We start from the raw sequence: 13,350 nt of genomic DNA on the forward strand, positions 1-13,350 counted from the left end.
TCAATACATAAGGCACATGCTAACATACACAGGGAAGTCAACAGTAACACAAGAATAGTAGGGAACTTTAACACCCACTTTCACCAATGGACAGATCAACCAAAATGAAAATAAATAAGGAAACACAAGTTTTAAATGATACATTAAACAAGATGGACTTAATTGAATTTACAGGACATTCCATCCAAAAACAACAGAATACACTTTCTTCTCAAGTGCTCATGGAAAATCCTCCAGGATACATCATATCCTGGGTCACAAATCAAGCCTTGGTAAATTTAAGAAAATTGAAATCGTATCAAGTATCTTTTCGACCACAATGCTATAGACTAGATATCAATTACAGGAAAAACACTGTAAAAAAATAAAAACACATGGAGGCTAAACAATACGCTACTTAATAACCAAGAGATCACTGAAGAAATCAAAGAGGAATTCGAAAATACCTAGAAACAAATGACAATGAAAACATAACGGCCTGAAACCTATGGGATGCAGCAAAAGAAGTTCTAAGAGGGAAGTTTATAACAATACAGTCCTACTCAAGAAACAAGAAAAATCTCAAATAAACAACTTAACCTTACACCTAAAGCAATTACAGAAAGAAAAACAAAAAAACCCCAAAGTTAGCAGAAGGAAAGATATCATAAAGATCAGATCAGAAATAAATGAAAAAGAAATGAAGGAAACGATAGCAAAGATCAATAAAACTAAAAGCTGGTTATTTAAGAAGATAAACAAAATAGATAAACCATTAGCCAGACTCATCGAGAAAAAAAGGGAGAAGACTCGAATCAACAGAATTAGAAATGAAAAAGGAGAAGTAACAACTGACACTGCAGAAATACAAGGATCATGAGAGATTACTACAAGCAACTCTATGCCAATAAAATGGACAACTTGGAATGGACAAATTCTCAGAAAAGCACAACCTTCTGAGACTGAACCAGGAAGAAATAGAAAATATGAACAGACCAATCACAAGCACTGAAATTGAAACTGTGATTAAAAATCTTTCAACAAACTAAAGCCCAGGACCAGATGGCTTCACAGGCCAATTCTATCAAACATTTAGAGAAGAGCTAACACCTATCCTTCTCAAACTCTTCCAAAATATAGCAGAGGGAGGAACACTCCCTAACTCATTCTATGAGGCCACCAGCACCCTGATACAAAAAGCAGACAAGGATGTAACAAAGAAAGAAAACTACAGGCCAATATCACTGATGAACATAGATGCAAAAATCCTCAACAAAATACTAGCAAACAGAATCCAACAGCACATTAAAAGGATCATACACCATGATCAAGTGGGATTCATCGCAGGAATTCAAGGATTCTTCAATACATGCAAATCAATCAAAGTGATACACCATATTAACAAATTGAAGGATAAAAACCATATGATCATCTTAACAGATGCAGAAAAAGCTTTTGACAAAATTCAACACCCACTAATGATAAAAACTCTCCAGAAAGCAGGCATAGAGGGAACTTACCTCAACATAATAAAGGCCATATATGACAAACCCACAGCCAACATCGTTCTCAATGGTTAAAAACTGGAACAATTTCCACTAAGATCAGGAAAAAGACAAAGTTGCCCACTGTCACCAATATTATTCAACATAGTTTTGGAATTTTTAGCCACAGCAATCAGAGAAGAAAAAGAAATAAAAGGAATTCAAATCAGAAAAGAAGAAGTAAAACTGTCACTGTTTACAGATAACTTGATTCTATACATAGAGAATCCTAAAGATGCTACCAGAAAACTACTAGAGGTAATTAATGAATTTAGTAAAGTAGCAGGATACAACATTAATGCACAGAAATCTCTTACATTCCTATACACTAATGATGAAAAATTTGAAAGAGAAATTAAGGAAACACTGCCATTTACCACTGCAACAAAAAGAATAAAATACCTAGGAATAAACCTACCTAAGGAGACAAAAGACCTGTATGTAGAAAACTATAAGACACTGATAAAAGAAATAAAAGACGATACAAACAGATGGAGAGATATACCATGTTCTTGGATTGGAAGAATCAACATTGTGAAAATGCCTATACTACCCAAAGCAATCTATAGATTCAATGCAATCCCTATCAAACTGTCGATGGCATTTTTCACAGAACTAGAACAAAAAATTTCACAATTTGTATAGAAATACAGAAGACCCCAAACAGCCAGAGCAATCTTGAGAAAGAAAGATGGAGCTGGAAGAATCAGGCTCCCTGACTTCAGACTATACTACAAAGCCACGGTAATCAAGACAGTATGGTACTGGCACAAAACCAGATATATAAATCAATGGAACAGGATAGAAAGCCCAGAGATAAACCCACGCACATATGGTCACCTTATCTTTGATAAAGGAGGCAAGAATATACAATGGAAAAAAGACAGCCTCTTCAATAAGTGGTGCTGGAAAAACTGGACAGCTACATGTAAAAGAATGAAATTAGAACACTCCCTAACACCATGCACAAAAATAAACTCAAAATGGATTAAATACCTAAATATAAGGCCAGACAGTATAAAACTCTTAGAGGAAAACATAGGTAGAAGACTCTTTGACACAAATCACAGCAAGATCCTCTTTGACCCACCTCCTAGAGAAATAGAAATAAAGACAAAAATAAACAAATGGGACCTAATGAAATTTAAAAGCTTTTGCACAGCAAAGGAAACCATAAACAAGACGAAAAGACAATCCTCAGAATGGGAGAAAATATTTGCAAACGAAGCAACTGACAAAGGATTAATCTCCAAAGTATACAAGCAGCTAATGCAGCTCAATATCAAAAAAACAAACAACCCAATTCAAAAATGGGCAGAAGACCTATATAGACATTTTTCCAAAGAAGATATACAGATTGCCATCAAACACATGAAAGGATGCTCAACATCACTAATTATCAGAGAAATGCAAATCAACACTACAATGAGGTATGACCTCACACCAGTCAGAATGGCCATCATCAAAATATCTACAAACAACAAATGCTGGAGAGGGTGTGGAGGAAAGGGAACCCTCTTGCACTGTTGGTGGGAATGTAAATTGATACAGCCACTATGGAGAACAGTATGGAGGTTCCTTAAGAAACTAAAAATAGAATTAGCATATGACCCAGCAATCCCACTACTGGGCATATACCCTGAGAAAACCATAATTCAAAAAGAGTTATGTACCACAATGTTCACTGCAGCCCTATTTACAGTAGCCAGGATATGGAAGCAATCTAAGTGTCCATCGTCAGATGAATGGATAAAGAAGATGTGGCACATATATACAGTAGAATATTACTCTGTCCTAAAAAGAAAAGAAATTGAGTTATTTGTAGTGAGGTGATGGACCTAGAGACTGTCATACAGAGTGAAGCAAGTCAGAAAGAGAAAAACAAATACCGTATGCTAACACATATATATGGAATCTAAAAAAAAAAAAAAATGGTCTGAAGAACCTAGGGGCAGGACAGGAATAAAGACGCAGACGTAGAGAAGGGACTTGAAGACAGAGGGAGGGGGAAAGGTAAGCTGGGACGAAGTGAAAGAGTGGCATGGACATATATACCCTACCAAATGTAAAATAGATAGCTAGTGGGAAGCAGCCACATAGCACAGGGAGATCAGCTCGGTACTTTGTGAACACCTAGAGGGGTGGGATAGGGAGTGTGGGAGGGAGACGTAAGAGGGAGGGGGATATATGTATACATATAGCTGATTCACTTTGTTATGCAGCAGAAACTAACACAACAATGTAAAGCAATTATACTCCAATAAAGATGTTAAAAAAAAAGATGTATTGAATTTTAGGGTAACCGCATGAAACAGTTATGAAATATTTATTCTTATTTATGGTCTTATTTATGGTCATGCATAGAAATATGCATGCCCTCAGATTTCCAACATAAGTGTGAACTAACTTTCCCTGAGGAAGATCTGCTAATTATTCACAAGTCTAAGTTTATCGGGTTGTATTCTATCAACAAAATAATCAGAGGAAATGTATTTTATGCTGATTATTTTCTTCTGTCCTGATTTCAAAGTCACACAAATGTATCATCAGAGATACATAGTTATGGAATAGAATAAAACAGGATTCTTCATAACAACTAAAGTAGTAATAACTCAATTGGATGCTGTGTCTAAAAGCATCTAATTCTCTAATCACAATGCTGTTTTCTTCAGACTTTTCTCATTGAACTCATTTTCAAATTCTTTAATAATATTATTACTTTTCTCTATACCCTGTGTTCATGGTTTCCTTCAAATTGTGATGTCTATGATAATCCTCATTTTCCATGCTATTACTGCTATTTAAAAACTACACAGCTGGACAATCTAGTAGACTAGTTGGGCCACCTTGAAAATTAATGCTCCCATCCTGAGCTCTAAATACATTAGCACATGTGGCTAAGGTTCACGCGTACCCAAAGATCTTCCATAATATGTGTCATAAACTACCAAAGTTATTTTTTCCATGTCACCTTTCCCAAGTCTTAACCAAGAGTATTCACACGTAAATATTTTTAAACATGTGCCTGATCTGAGATTTTTAGATCATCTCCCAAAATCATAATGAAAATATATTAATCATTCAACAATCAAAAAGTATTTACTTAGCACTTGGAGTGTGTGGGGGGGAGGGGGAGGGGTGGAGAGATTATTACTCAATAATTAAGATCGATTTTTTTCACATAATTGTGTCTCTTACATATCTAAAATTAGCCTTCCAAACATTAAACATTCTTTTTATTTCATCCAGTTTTTATTGGTCCATGATACCAAATATTCTTACACAGCCTAGACATTAATAATAGGAAAAACTTTTCCACTGTTAATCACCGTACTGACCCATACTCCCAGGACACTTAACAACTAGTATTCAGATTCCCTGAGAAGATACACCCTGAGGAAGACACATCAGCCAAAAAAGAGATTCCAGCCACAAATCTGGGCTTTGGGAAAATAAAAAAATTTAACATCCTCATACCCACCAACAGAGAAATCGGCTTCATTTTCCAGTTTTCTGGGATTTGGAATATACTGTGGGGGGTTGTCATGTGATCCCATATAAATACAAAATAATCACATTGCAAAAACTGGACCAAGTTACACTTACTTGCATAGTATGTTCCAAAATTAAAATACATATCAAAGATATTGAGGAAAGTTGAGAGCGGTCTAAAGCAGTAACTATCAAAATGTTCTGGCTTGACTCAGAAGAGAAAGACAAATTTTACATCATGACGAATCATATATATATATGTATATAACTAAAACCAAGTTTCACAAGATAGTATTTATCCTTACTTCATGTAATTCTATTTCACTGTTTTAGCTCTTTAGTTCATCAAATTGATTTCACAACAACTAACCACTAACCACTGAGAGCTACTTCTTGAAAAACAGCCATCTAAAGAGCAAAGAGGAAAATATTTACTCTTTCCCAGAAACAATGCTATTTGATCTTAAACTGGTACTTATTTAACCTAAGATACGTTACAAATTGAAAACTACTCAAAGACATTATAAATTGAACGTTTCAGGCTTTAACACACAGTTTATTAACATTAAGATCAGATCCTCCAAGCCCCAAACTGTTGATGTCAGAAGTTTAGTTCCACTCAGAGTCCCCATTATCAAGAATTTCTGAAACTCCTAGGGCGAGTTTTGGATGTACCCAAGGATCAACCCCAGCTCTCGCTCACTGTCACAGCCAGCCAGACCCTGGACTCTACAGTTGCCACTTTGGTACCTCCTCTGCCACTGCAGGCAGAGCTTGTTATGCTCCAGCAGTGGGAGACAGAGAATTCTTTCCCTCCTACACCTATGGAACAAGGGAGAAGTCCAGGCAGAGAGTCAGCTGAGACAGGTCCCCCGCGTTACACCCACAGCCCTTTGCCTTCACTGGATACCCACACTGCCCAGGTGGCTGCTCAGGATGGGTTCCAGAACCGGGAACACACTTTACCACACACCATTACTCCCCTCCCCTCTGCTCTGAGGCAGTCTCCTTGCCCCAGGATGAAGGTGAACCCTCTTTCAAGAGCTCCATCATCCCAGGACTTCCATAGTCCTCAGTCCTTCAGGCACATCTGATGTGACAACCCCAACTGTGGAGAGGATTCAAGCCTTTTCCCCAGGAAGCCCTTCAGACCCCATGTGAGTCACTGGGCATCTGGATTTAACTGCAGATGTTAGGCACATCTCAGTCTGGGTACAGCCCAGTCAGAACGTCTTGTAAACAGAGTCTCCGTTCAACATTCTATCTTTGAGAATCAGGCGCAAATCGAAGGTACAGACACAAATTTCACCTGGAGAGTGGAATTTATCTCAAGGTGGTTATTTGGGGAGCTGATTCCAGCAAAGTCACTTCAAGACTTCTATTTGGCATCCAGCCACATCTTTTAGTCTAAGCCTTGCCTCTTTCCTGCTATCATGTTTCCAGGAATACAAATAATATTCTCTCTAAGAAGACTGTTAATCAGGAAGCATGGGTATCTAATTTGCCTATTTAACACCCAAATACATTCATCCAGACCAGAAGTTGCAGTTAAAGTCAGACCCTTTTAGGTTCTTGGTCTGGTTTTCCTGCACAGCACAGCCTCTGAATCCAAAGGACAAGGGGGAGGAGAAGGAAAGTTTCTAAAAATGGTTCAGCTGGCTTCTCATACTTACTCCTAAAGAATATCTGGAAGCTAAGAAGCAAAATATGTGGATTACATTTTCTATTTAAAAAATAATGGAAAATACTACACAGTGTAATATATCACATTGTTTCTATATTTTAATCTTAAACTGAGATGTTTTTATTTATTCACTTTCTAGAACAATCACCAACCCCCACCCCAATTTTGGGAACTTTATAATAGTGGTTTGTAGTTCACCCTGGGGGTTACAATAAAACTTCCCCTAAGAACTTGGAAATAAGGTTGGTAAGAATAGTCTCTGATAAACAAACTTTAAGATCAACACAATGACCAGAAGATAAGCAAAGTTACCTTTAAAGAAAAAGAGCAGTTCCAGGCCCTCTAGCTCATTGACCAAAATCCTTGCCAAAGAAGGAGTCAAACAGAAAGTGGGGTGGGAGGAAGACCAGCACAGCTACCTAGGCAGAATAGACTCCCCCAGGCAGACTCCCCAGACAAGACGTCCAAGATTCTGAATCACACACAGACTCTCCCTGATGGGAGAGTAATATCCCAAATGCACTTGGGCCTGATTCATCCGACACCATTGTCCTAATTCAATCCTCACCACGAAGGCTTCCTCCTGTGAATTCCAGTGCAAGCCTGCCTATGGGGAGAGAAGGCACTGACCATACAGATTTGGACTCATCTATCCAACCACAGATATGAACTGGTTTCCACCAAATGCCCAGCCCTTGCCCTATGAACTGGTTTCCACCAAATGCCCAGCCCTTGCCCTAGGCAACAGGGATACAGTGGAGAATCAGACATTTGAGGTCCTTGGAGCTAACACAAATAAATAAATAAGGAAATTAAAGCTAGTGATAAGAACTATTACAGTAAAGGAAACTATAAACAAGACAAAAAGATGACCCTCAGAATGGGAGAAAATATTTGCAAACGAATCAACAGACAAAGGATTAATCTCAAAAATATATAAACAGCTCATGCAGCTGAATATTAAAAAAACAAACAACCCAATTCAAAAATGGGCAGAAGACCTAAATAGACATTTCTCCAAAGAAGACATACAGATGGCCAAGAGGCACATGAAAAGCTGCTCAACATCACTAATTATTAGAGAAATGCAAATCAAAACTACAATGAGTTATCACCTCACACCAGTAAGAATGGGCATCATCGGAAAATCTACAAAGAACAAATGCTGGAGAGGGTGTGGAGAAAAGGGAACCCTCTCGCACTGTTGATGGGATTGCAAATTGATACAGCCACTATGGAGAACAGTATGGAGGTTCCTTAAAGAACTAAAAATAGAATTAGCATATGACCCAGCAATCCCACTACTGGGCATATACCCTGAGAAAACCATAATTCAAAAAGACACATGCACCCCAATGTTCACTGAAGCACTATTTACAATAGCCAGGTCATGGAAGCAACTTAAATGCCCACCGACAGACGAATGGATAAAGAAGTTGTGGTACATATATACAATGGAATATTACTCAGCCACAGAAAGGAACGAAACTGGGTCATTTGTAGAGACATGGACCTAGAGACTGTCATACAGAGTGAAGTAAGTCAGAAAGAGAAAAACAAATATCATATATTAACGCATGTATGTGGAATCCAGAAAAATGGTACAGATGAACCAGTTTGCAAGGCAGAAACAAAGACACAGATGTAGAGAACAAACGTATGGACACCAAGGGGTGAACACGGGGGATGGGGGGGGAGAACTGGGAGATTGGGGTTGACATATATACACTAATATGTATAAAATAGATAATAAATAAGAACCTGCTGTATAAAAAATAAATAAAAATTTTAAAAAATCTATCAAGGCATAAAATATTTCCGTCGCCTCCCCCAAATTCTTTTATGTTGCTCTTCCTTGCTCTCATCACACTGTTCTGGTTCTTTTTAACCTCAGATTAGTTTTCCCTGTTCTAGAACCCGATATAAATGGAATGATACAGGATGTATGTACTCTTTTGCATACTTTTTGTTTTGAGTTTCAACCATGTTTTTGCAGATATCTGCAGTTCGTGCTGTTTTATTACTAAATAGCAATCCATTTGTACAAATATAACACGACTTTCTTATTTATTTTCCTCTTGAAGGATACCTGAGCTTCAGACAGTTTTTTGCTATTATTTATAAAGCTGATATGAAAATTCTTAAACAAGTCTCTATGAACATATGCTTCCTTTTTCTTGGGTAAATACCTAGGAATGGAATTTCTGAGCTTATGGAATATATATGTTTAACTTTTGAGTAACTGACAGACCTTTTTTCAAACACGGTAATAGCATTGAAGAATTTTTGCCATTAACTGAGCTGAATAATGGACTAGATGATGGCTGGGGGAGGAGATGGGTGTTTTAAGAACAGGGGTTAGGAATAGCTTCTTTGAGAAAGTGACATTAAATATAAAACCAGAGGGGGGAGCCCACCCTGAGCATTTTCCAAAAGCATTTCTCAACTAATTTTTTTTAAGTTATACATCAACAGGATGGCAGAGAAAACTGTGATGACAAGATTTAGAACAAGCAATGTGAAAGGGAGTCTGAGGCGTGTAGACGAGTTAGGTAAGGGTAGCTCCTTTTATGTGCTTGCCTTTCACGGAGCAGAGCACAGGCCCCTCCTCGCTCCCAACCCCTGCTCAACCTTCTCCCAGGTTTGTGCCTCCAGATATTAGAACTTGGCTGCGCCGCTGGCCGACTGCTTGATGAGGATCCAGAATCTGCGAGGCAAAGCTAGAGCTAGGCAGAGGCAACAGGAAAAGCTGTGAGGCAAGAACTAGACTAACATTTCTTTTGAACTTTCAATCCGCTTGGAGCTTTATAAACAAGGGGAAAGTAACAGGAGACACGGCAAGAGAAGCAGGCAGGGGCAGAACCACAGGAAGAGGTTTGGGTTTTATTGTAAGCCAACAGGAAGCCAGGGAGTTACATGACTGGGTTTACATTTTTAAAAGACCCCACTGGCTGCTGTGTAGAGAATAAACTGCAGGGTAGTAGAAGAGGCTCTAAAAGTGGCCCAGGCAAGCAGTGATGTGGCTTGACTAGGGTGGCAGCAGTAGCATAGGGGAGAAGTGAATGGATTTAGGGCATATTTTGGAGCTGGATCCCCAGGACTTGTTAATAGACATATATGTGGGGCATGGAATCACACTTCGGCTTGGCAAAAAAGTGGTGCCTTTTATTGAAATTGGGAAGATGGGGTCGGGGAGGCATTCAGGGCTTTTCAATGGGCATATCAGTTTGAGATGCTCACTAGAGATACAAGATGTCTCTTAGGCAGTTGGGGCTCCTGGGAGAACACTGGGATGGATATATAAATTTAGAAATTATGTGCGCCTAGATGGTCCTTAAAGCCATGGCATTCCCATCCCTGCGATGGTTATTTTTCATAGTAAATTAATAAACTGAATAATTCACCAAGGCATGCAGCCAAGCGGGGATGCCCCATCGGAGATAGCTGGCCTTTCCCCGGCTGGGCCTGCCCCTCTGCTTTGCCATACACCTAACTTAAGAGCTGCTTCTACAAGGTTGTTTTGTTGTTGTTTCATTCCACACATAAAATTCTGTGACCCAGTTCCCCTTTATTCTTGTGGATCAGTGTGGAAATCTGAAGAACTGACATGTATTTAAAATCTTTTTTTTTTAATGTATCAAAGTGCTTATTTGGTTAAATTAAAAAATGTTACGCAAATAAAGGGAAAACTTAAATAAGCAGATTAGGAGACCAAAATTAAACCCTTGTGTTAACAAGGCCATAGCTCACTGACCAGAGCTTGTCGACTTTGGTCTCAATGTGGAAGGGCTCTACTATTATAGAATATTCTAGAACATTCAGAGAACGCTGGTTAAGTCACTTGATGAAATAAGCATCAAAAAAGGAATGATAGAAATCCTAGAATTAAATTAACATAAGACAATTTCACTTCATCCCTTTAGCTGCTATTGATGAACTACTATGTGACTACTGTGCTGACTTCCTGCCCTCCCGGGGCTCCTTTCTCAGCAGGGGAGACAGACCACACTGTGGGACAGAGCTGAACAGAGGCAGTGAGATGCCTTTTGAGTGAGGTGAGAAGGTGACAGGCAGTTCCAATGAGAAAAAGAAGCAAATTGCCCCACAGGGGATTTCTCAACACTAAACATAATCCCAGTTGACTGTACAAAAACTTTTACATTCCTATTTGGAATTAAAATTTAAGTTTTCACTTAAGTACTATATTGATGTAATTAAATGAAGTTAGTTGACACACTGTTTTCAGGTGCCCTTAGCATTTTTAGTGGAATCTTCTAAAGATATTTGCATTCCCCCCATTCTCCTTTATCGTTTACCACCTTTTCTGTGTAGATCTGAAAGATTTTAGAGAGCAACAGTCATCTTTCCTTGCAAACCCAATCCTGTATTTCTTTTAGGGAGCCACATAAGTAAGTGCAACATTAGAGGGAATGGAGGAGGGGGGTGGGGTGCTGCGGAGCCCCCGTGACTCCCATCTCATTGCAACCCGGAGGAGCTGGGGAGCTGCTCCTCTGATTAAAGGGACTGTGCTGCAGGAACTGAGAGACACCACTCCCTGCTGCCACGGTGGGGAAACCAGTCGGGCTGGCATTCCGTTAAAGCTCCGTCCGTTAAAGCGGGCTCCTAGCCACCTCTGATACCTTTCCTGCTTGCTCCTTCCCAAGAAGCCGAAGAAAGAAGGCCACCCAGGCCTGCTCAACCTGGGAGAAGCCCAGCCACCTTGGCATTCTGGCCCTTTTGTTTTTTCTCTCTCTCTTCAACCCCCTCCTTCCCTTTCTTGGACACTCTCTCTCATGGGGCGGCTGGGCCCAGGATCTGCTGAACCAGCCTGGGAAGGCTAAGCCAGCTCTGCTCTAGGCTTTGGGGCACATAACGCTCTCTTAATTGTCCTTTCCTCTCACGCTGATGGCTGCATCTTATGTCATTTAAGTATTAAGATGCAAGAATCGGTTTGGTCTTTGGTTTCAGATCATTTAAAATGAACCAGCTGAGGTAGAGGAATTCTCCTTAGTATCTCATCTAACTGACTAGAAATTAACATTGGGGTTTGGGGCCAATGTCCTAATTGGTTATAAATCTGCCCTGCTTTGCCCACCATTGACCTGAGCATGTATTTCCCTCGGGGACCCGGAAGAGAGGAGTGGCTGTGGCAGGGCAAGATTCACGGTATTTTGGGGTTCCTAGGCCAAAATCTCTATTAATAGCACTCTTTACTAGCATCTCCGTCTCATTATTATCAACGGTCAGGCTTTTTAACGGCTCTCTAAAAGTCACACACATGTTTTTAATGTCTAAACTTTAGATGAGCTGTTATAAAAGCACCTTTGTTCTGCATGATGTATTGTACCTTTTAGAATGTACTCATTCTAAAAGGAGAACACCCAGTGCGAGAACACACTGTTTGCCACAAAGGCAGCATCAACTTCAACAGAAGTTAGTAATCACATACATATACAATCACTGCTCAGTTTGATTTTTTACCTATGAGAGTCTTTGTTAAACCTTTTGTAATATTTTTATTCTTTACTACTGATTTCTATGACATTGCGCAAAAATGCCACCCCCCCATTTTTCCTCGCTTCTCCGCATTATCCCCTGAGGTCAGTTTTATTCTAGATGTTTAGCCCACAAAGTAAAACGAGGAAAGAATTCCACCCATGTTTATCTACAAAAATAATGGTTTCAAACCTGTTATTCTGTTTTTCTTCTTGGATGCTTTCTCCTTGAGAATTACAGAACTCAGGCTCTAGGCACTACAGCCACCTTCAGACTTCTGTCTGGAATGGACCTGAGCCCAGAGACCTTCCTTACCTTTAGTTGAACTAGATGCACATCCACATGCTTGCTGTCCGAGTCCTGCTGGACTGAATAGGTTAGGTCTCGGACCCTCTCTGAGGTCATCCGGAGCCAGGTCTCAATTTCAGGTAAGTGGAGGACAATCTTCCAGTCGGCCCCTGTATGCAGTGGGGGTGGCTTTTCGTACTGCTGGTCAGAATCCATGTCTTTCATCGCCTCTTCTCCCTCACCCTGCTCCACAGTGGGTGTCAAGTTGATGGCCATGGGTGAAGCATCAGTAGCCATGGGATCCAGGTCCTGTGACCTCAGAGGGGAAAGTGTCACGCTCATGGTTAACATGGAGAAGTCTAAGCCTTACTTCTTTCCAAAACAGCTGAAAGGCAAAAGGAAAAAAGAGAGCAAAAGTCAGACAAGATTCCCAAATAAAGGAATGGTACTTCACAGAAGAAGCAAGATTTCTAAATTAAGCCAAGTTTCTAAATTAAGAAACCATAGCTCATAACAAAAACAGAAAGAGGTGTTTTGAGTTTCTACCAACTAGACCCAAGACCCAGCATTTATCCAGCGATTTCTAAGCTATTGGAAGCATCCTTCCTATACTGGTTCAATAGGAACACAAAATGGTGTGGTACTGCCTATCCCAACATCCCTTCTCACCTCATTCCTTAATAACAAATTCCTGATTTTCAGTTGTGCATGTTCCTGCCAAGAATTTAAAACTACATTCCCTATCTCCATCGGAGCTCACTGTGGTCATGTGGCTAAGTTCTGACCAATGAAGTGTATGGTTTCTTTTTAAGATAAAGTTGATTAGTTTACTAATGATCTAGCTATGTAATTTATCTTTCTTCTGTA

General features: G+C 39.6%; 1 protein-coding gene across 1 annotated transcript in view; it reads right to left on the minus strand.

The window, feature by feature from the left end:
* Positions 1–12,864, minus strand: part of AKAP6 (A-kinase anchoring protein 6) — a gene marked incomplete at its 3' end in the record, with an annotated part of 361,949 nt that extends 349,085 nt beyond the window's left edge. The window contains exon 1 of the mRNA XM_082853308.1: positions 12,511–12,864. Within this exon, the coding sequence (XP_082709434.1) occupies positions 12,511–12,834 (324 nt within the window). The 5' untranslated portion in view covers positions 12,835–12,864. The remainder of the gene's footprint in view (positions 1–12,510) is intronic.
* Between the last annotated feature and the right edge of the window lie 486 nt (positions 12,865–13,350).

This window comes from Leucopleurus acutus, assembly GCF_964270905.1.
Source record: "Leucopleurus acutus genome assembly, chromosome: 1".
Taxonomy (NCBI): Eukaryota; Metazoa; Chordata; class Mammalia; order Artiodactyla; family Delphinidae; genus Leucopleurus; species Leucopleurus acutus.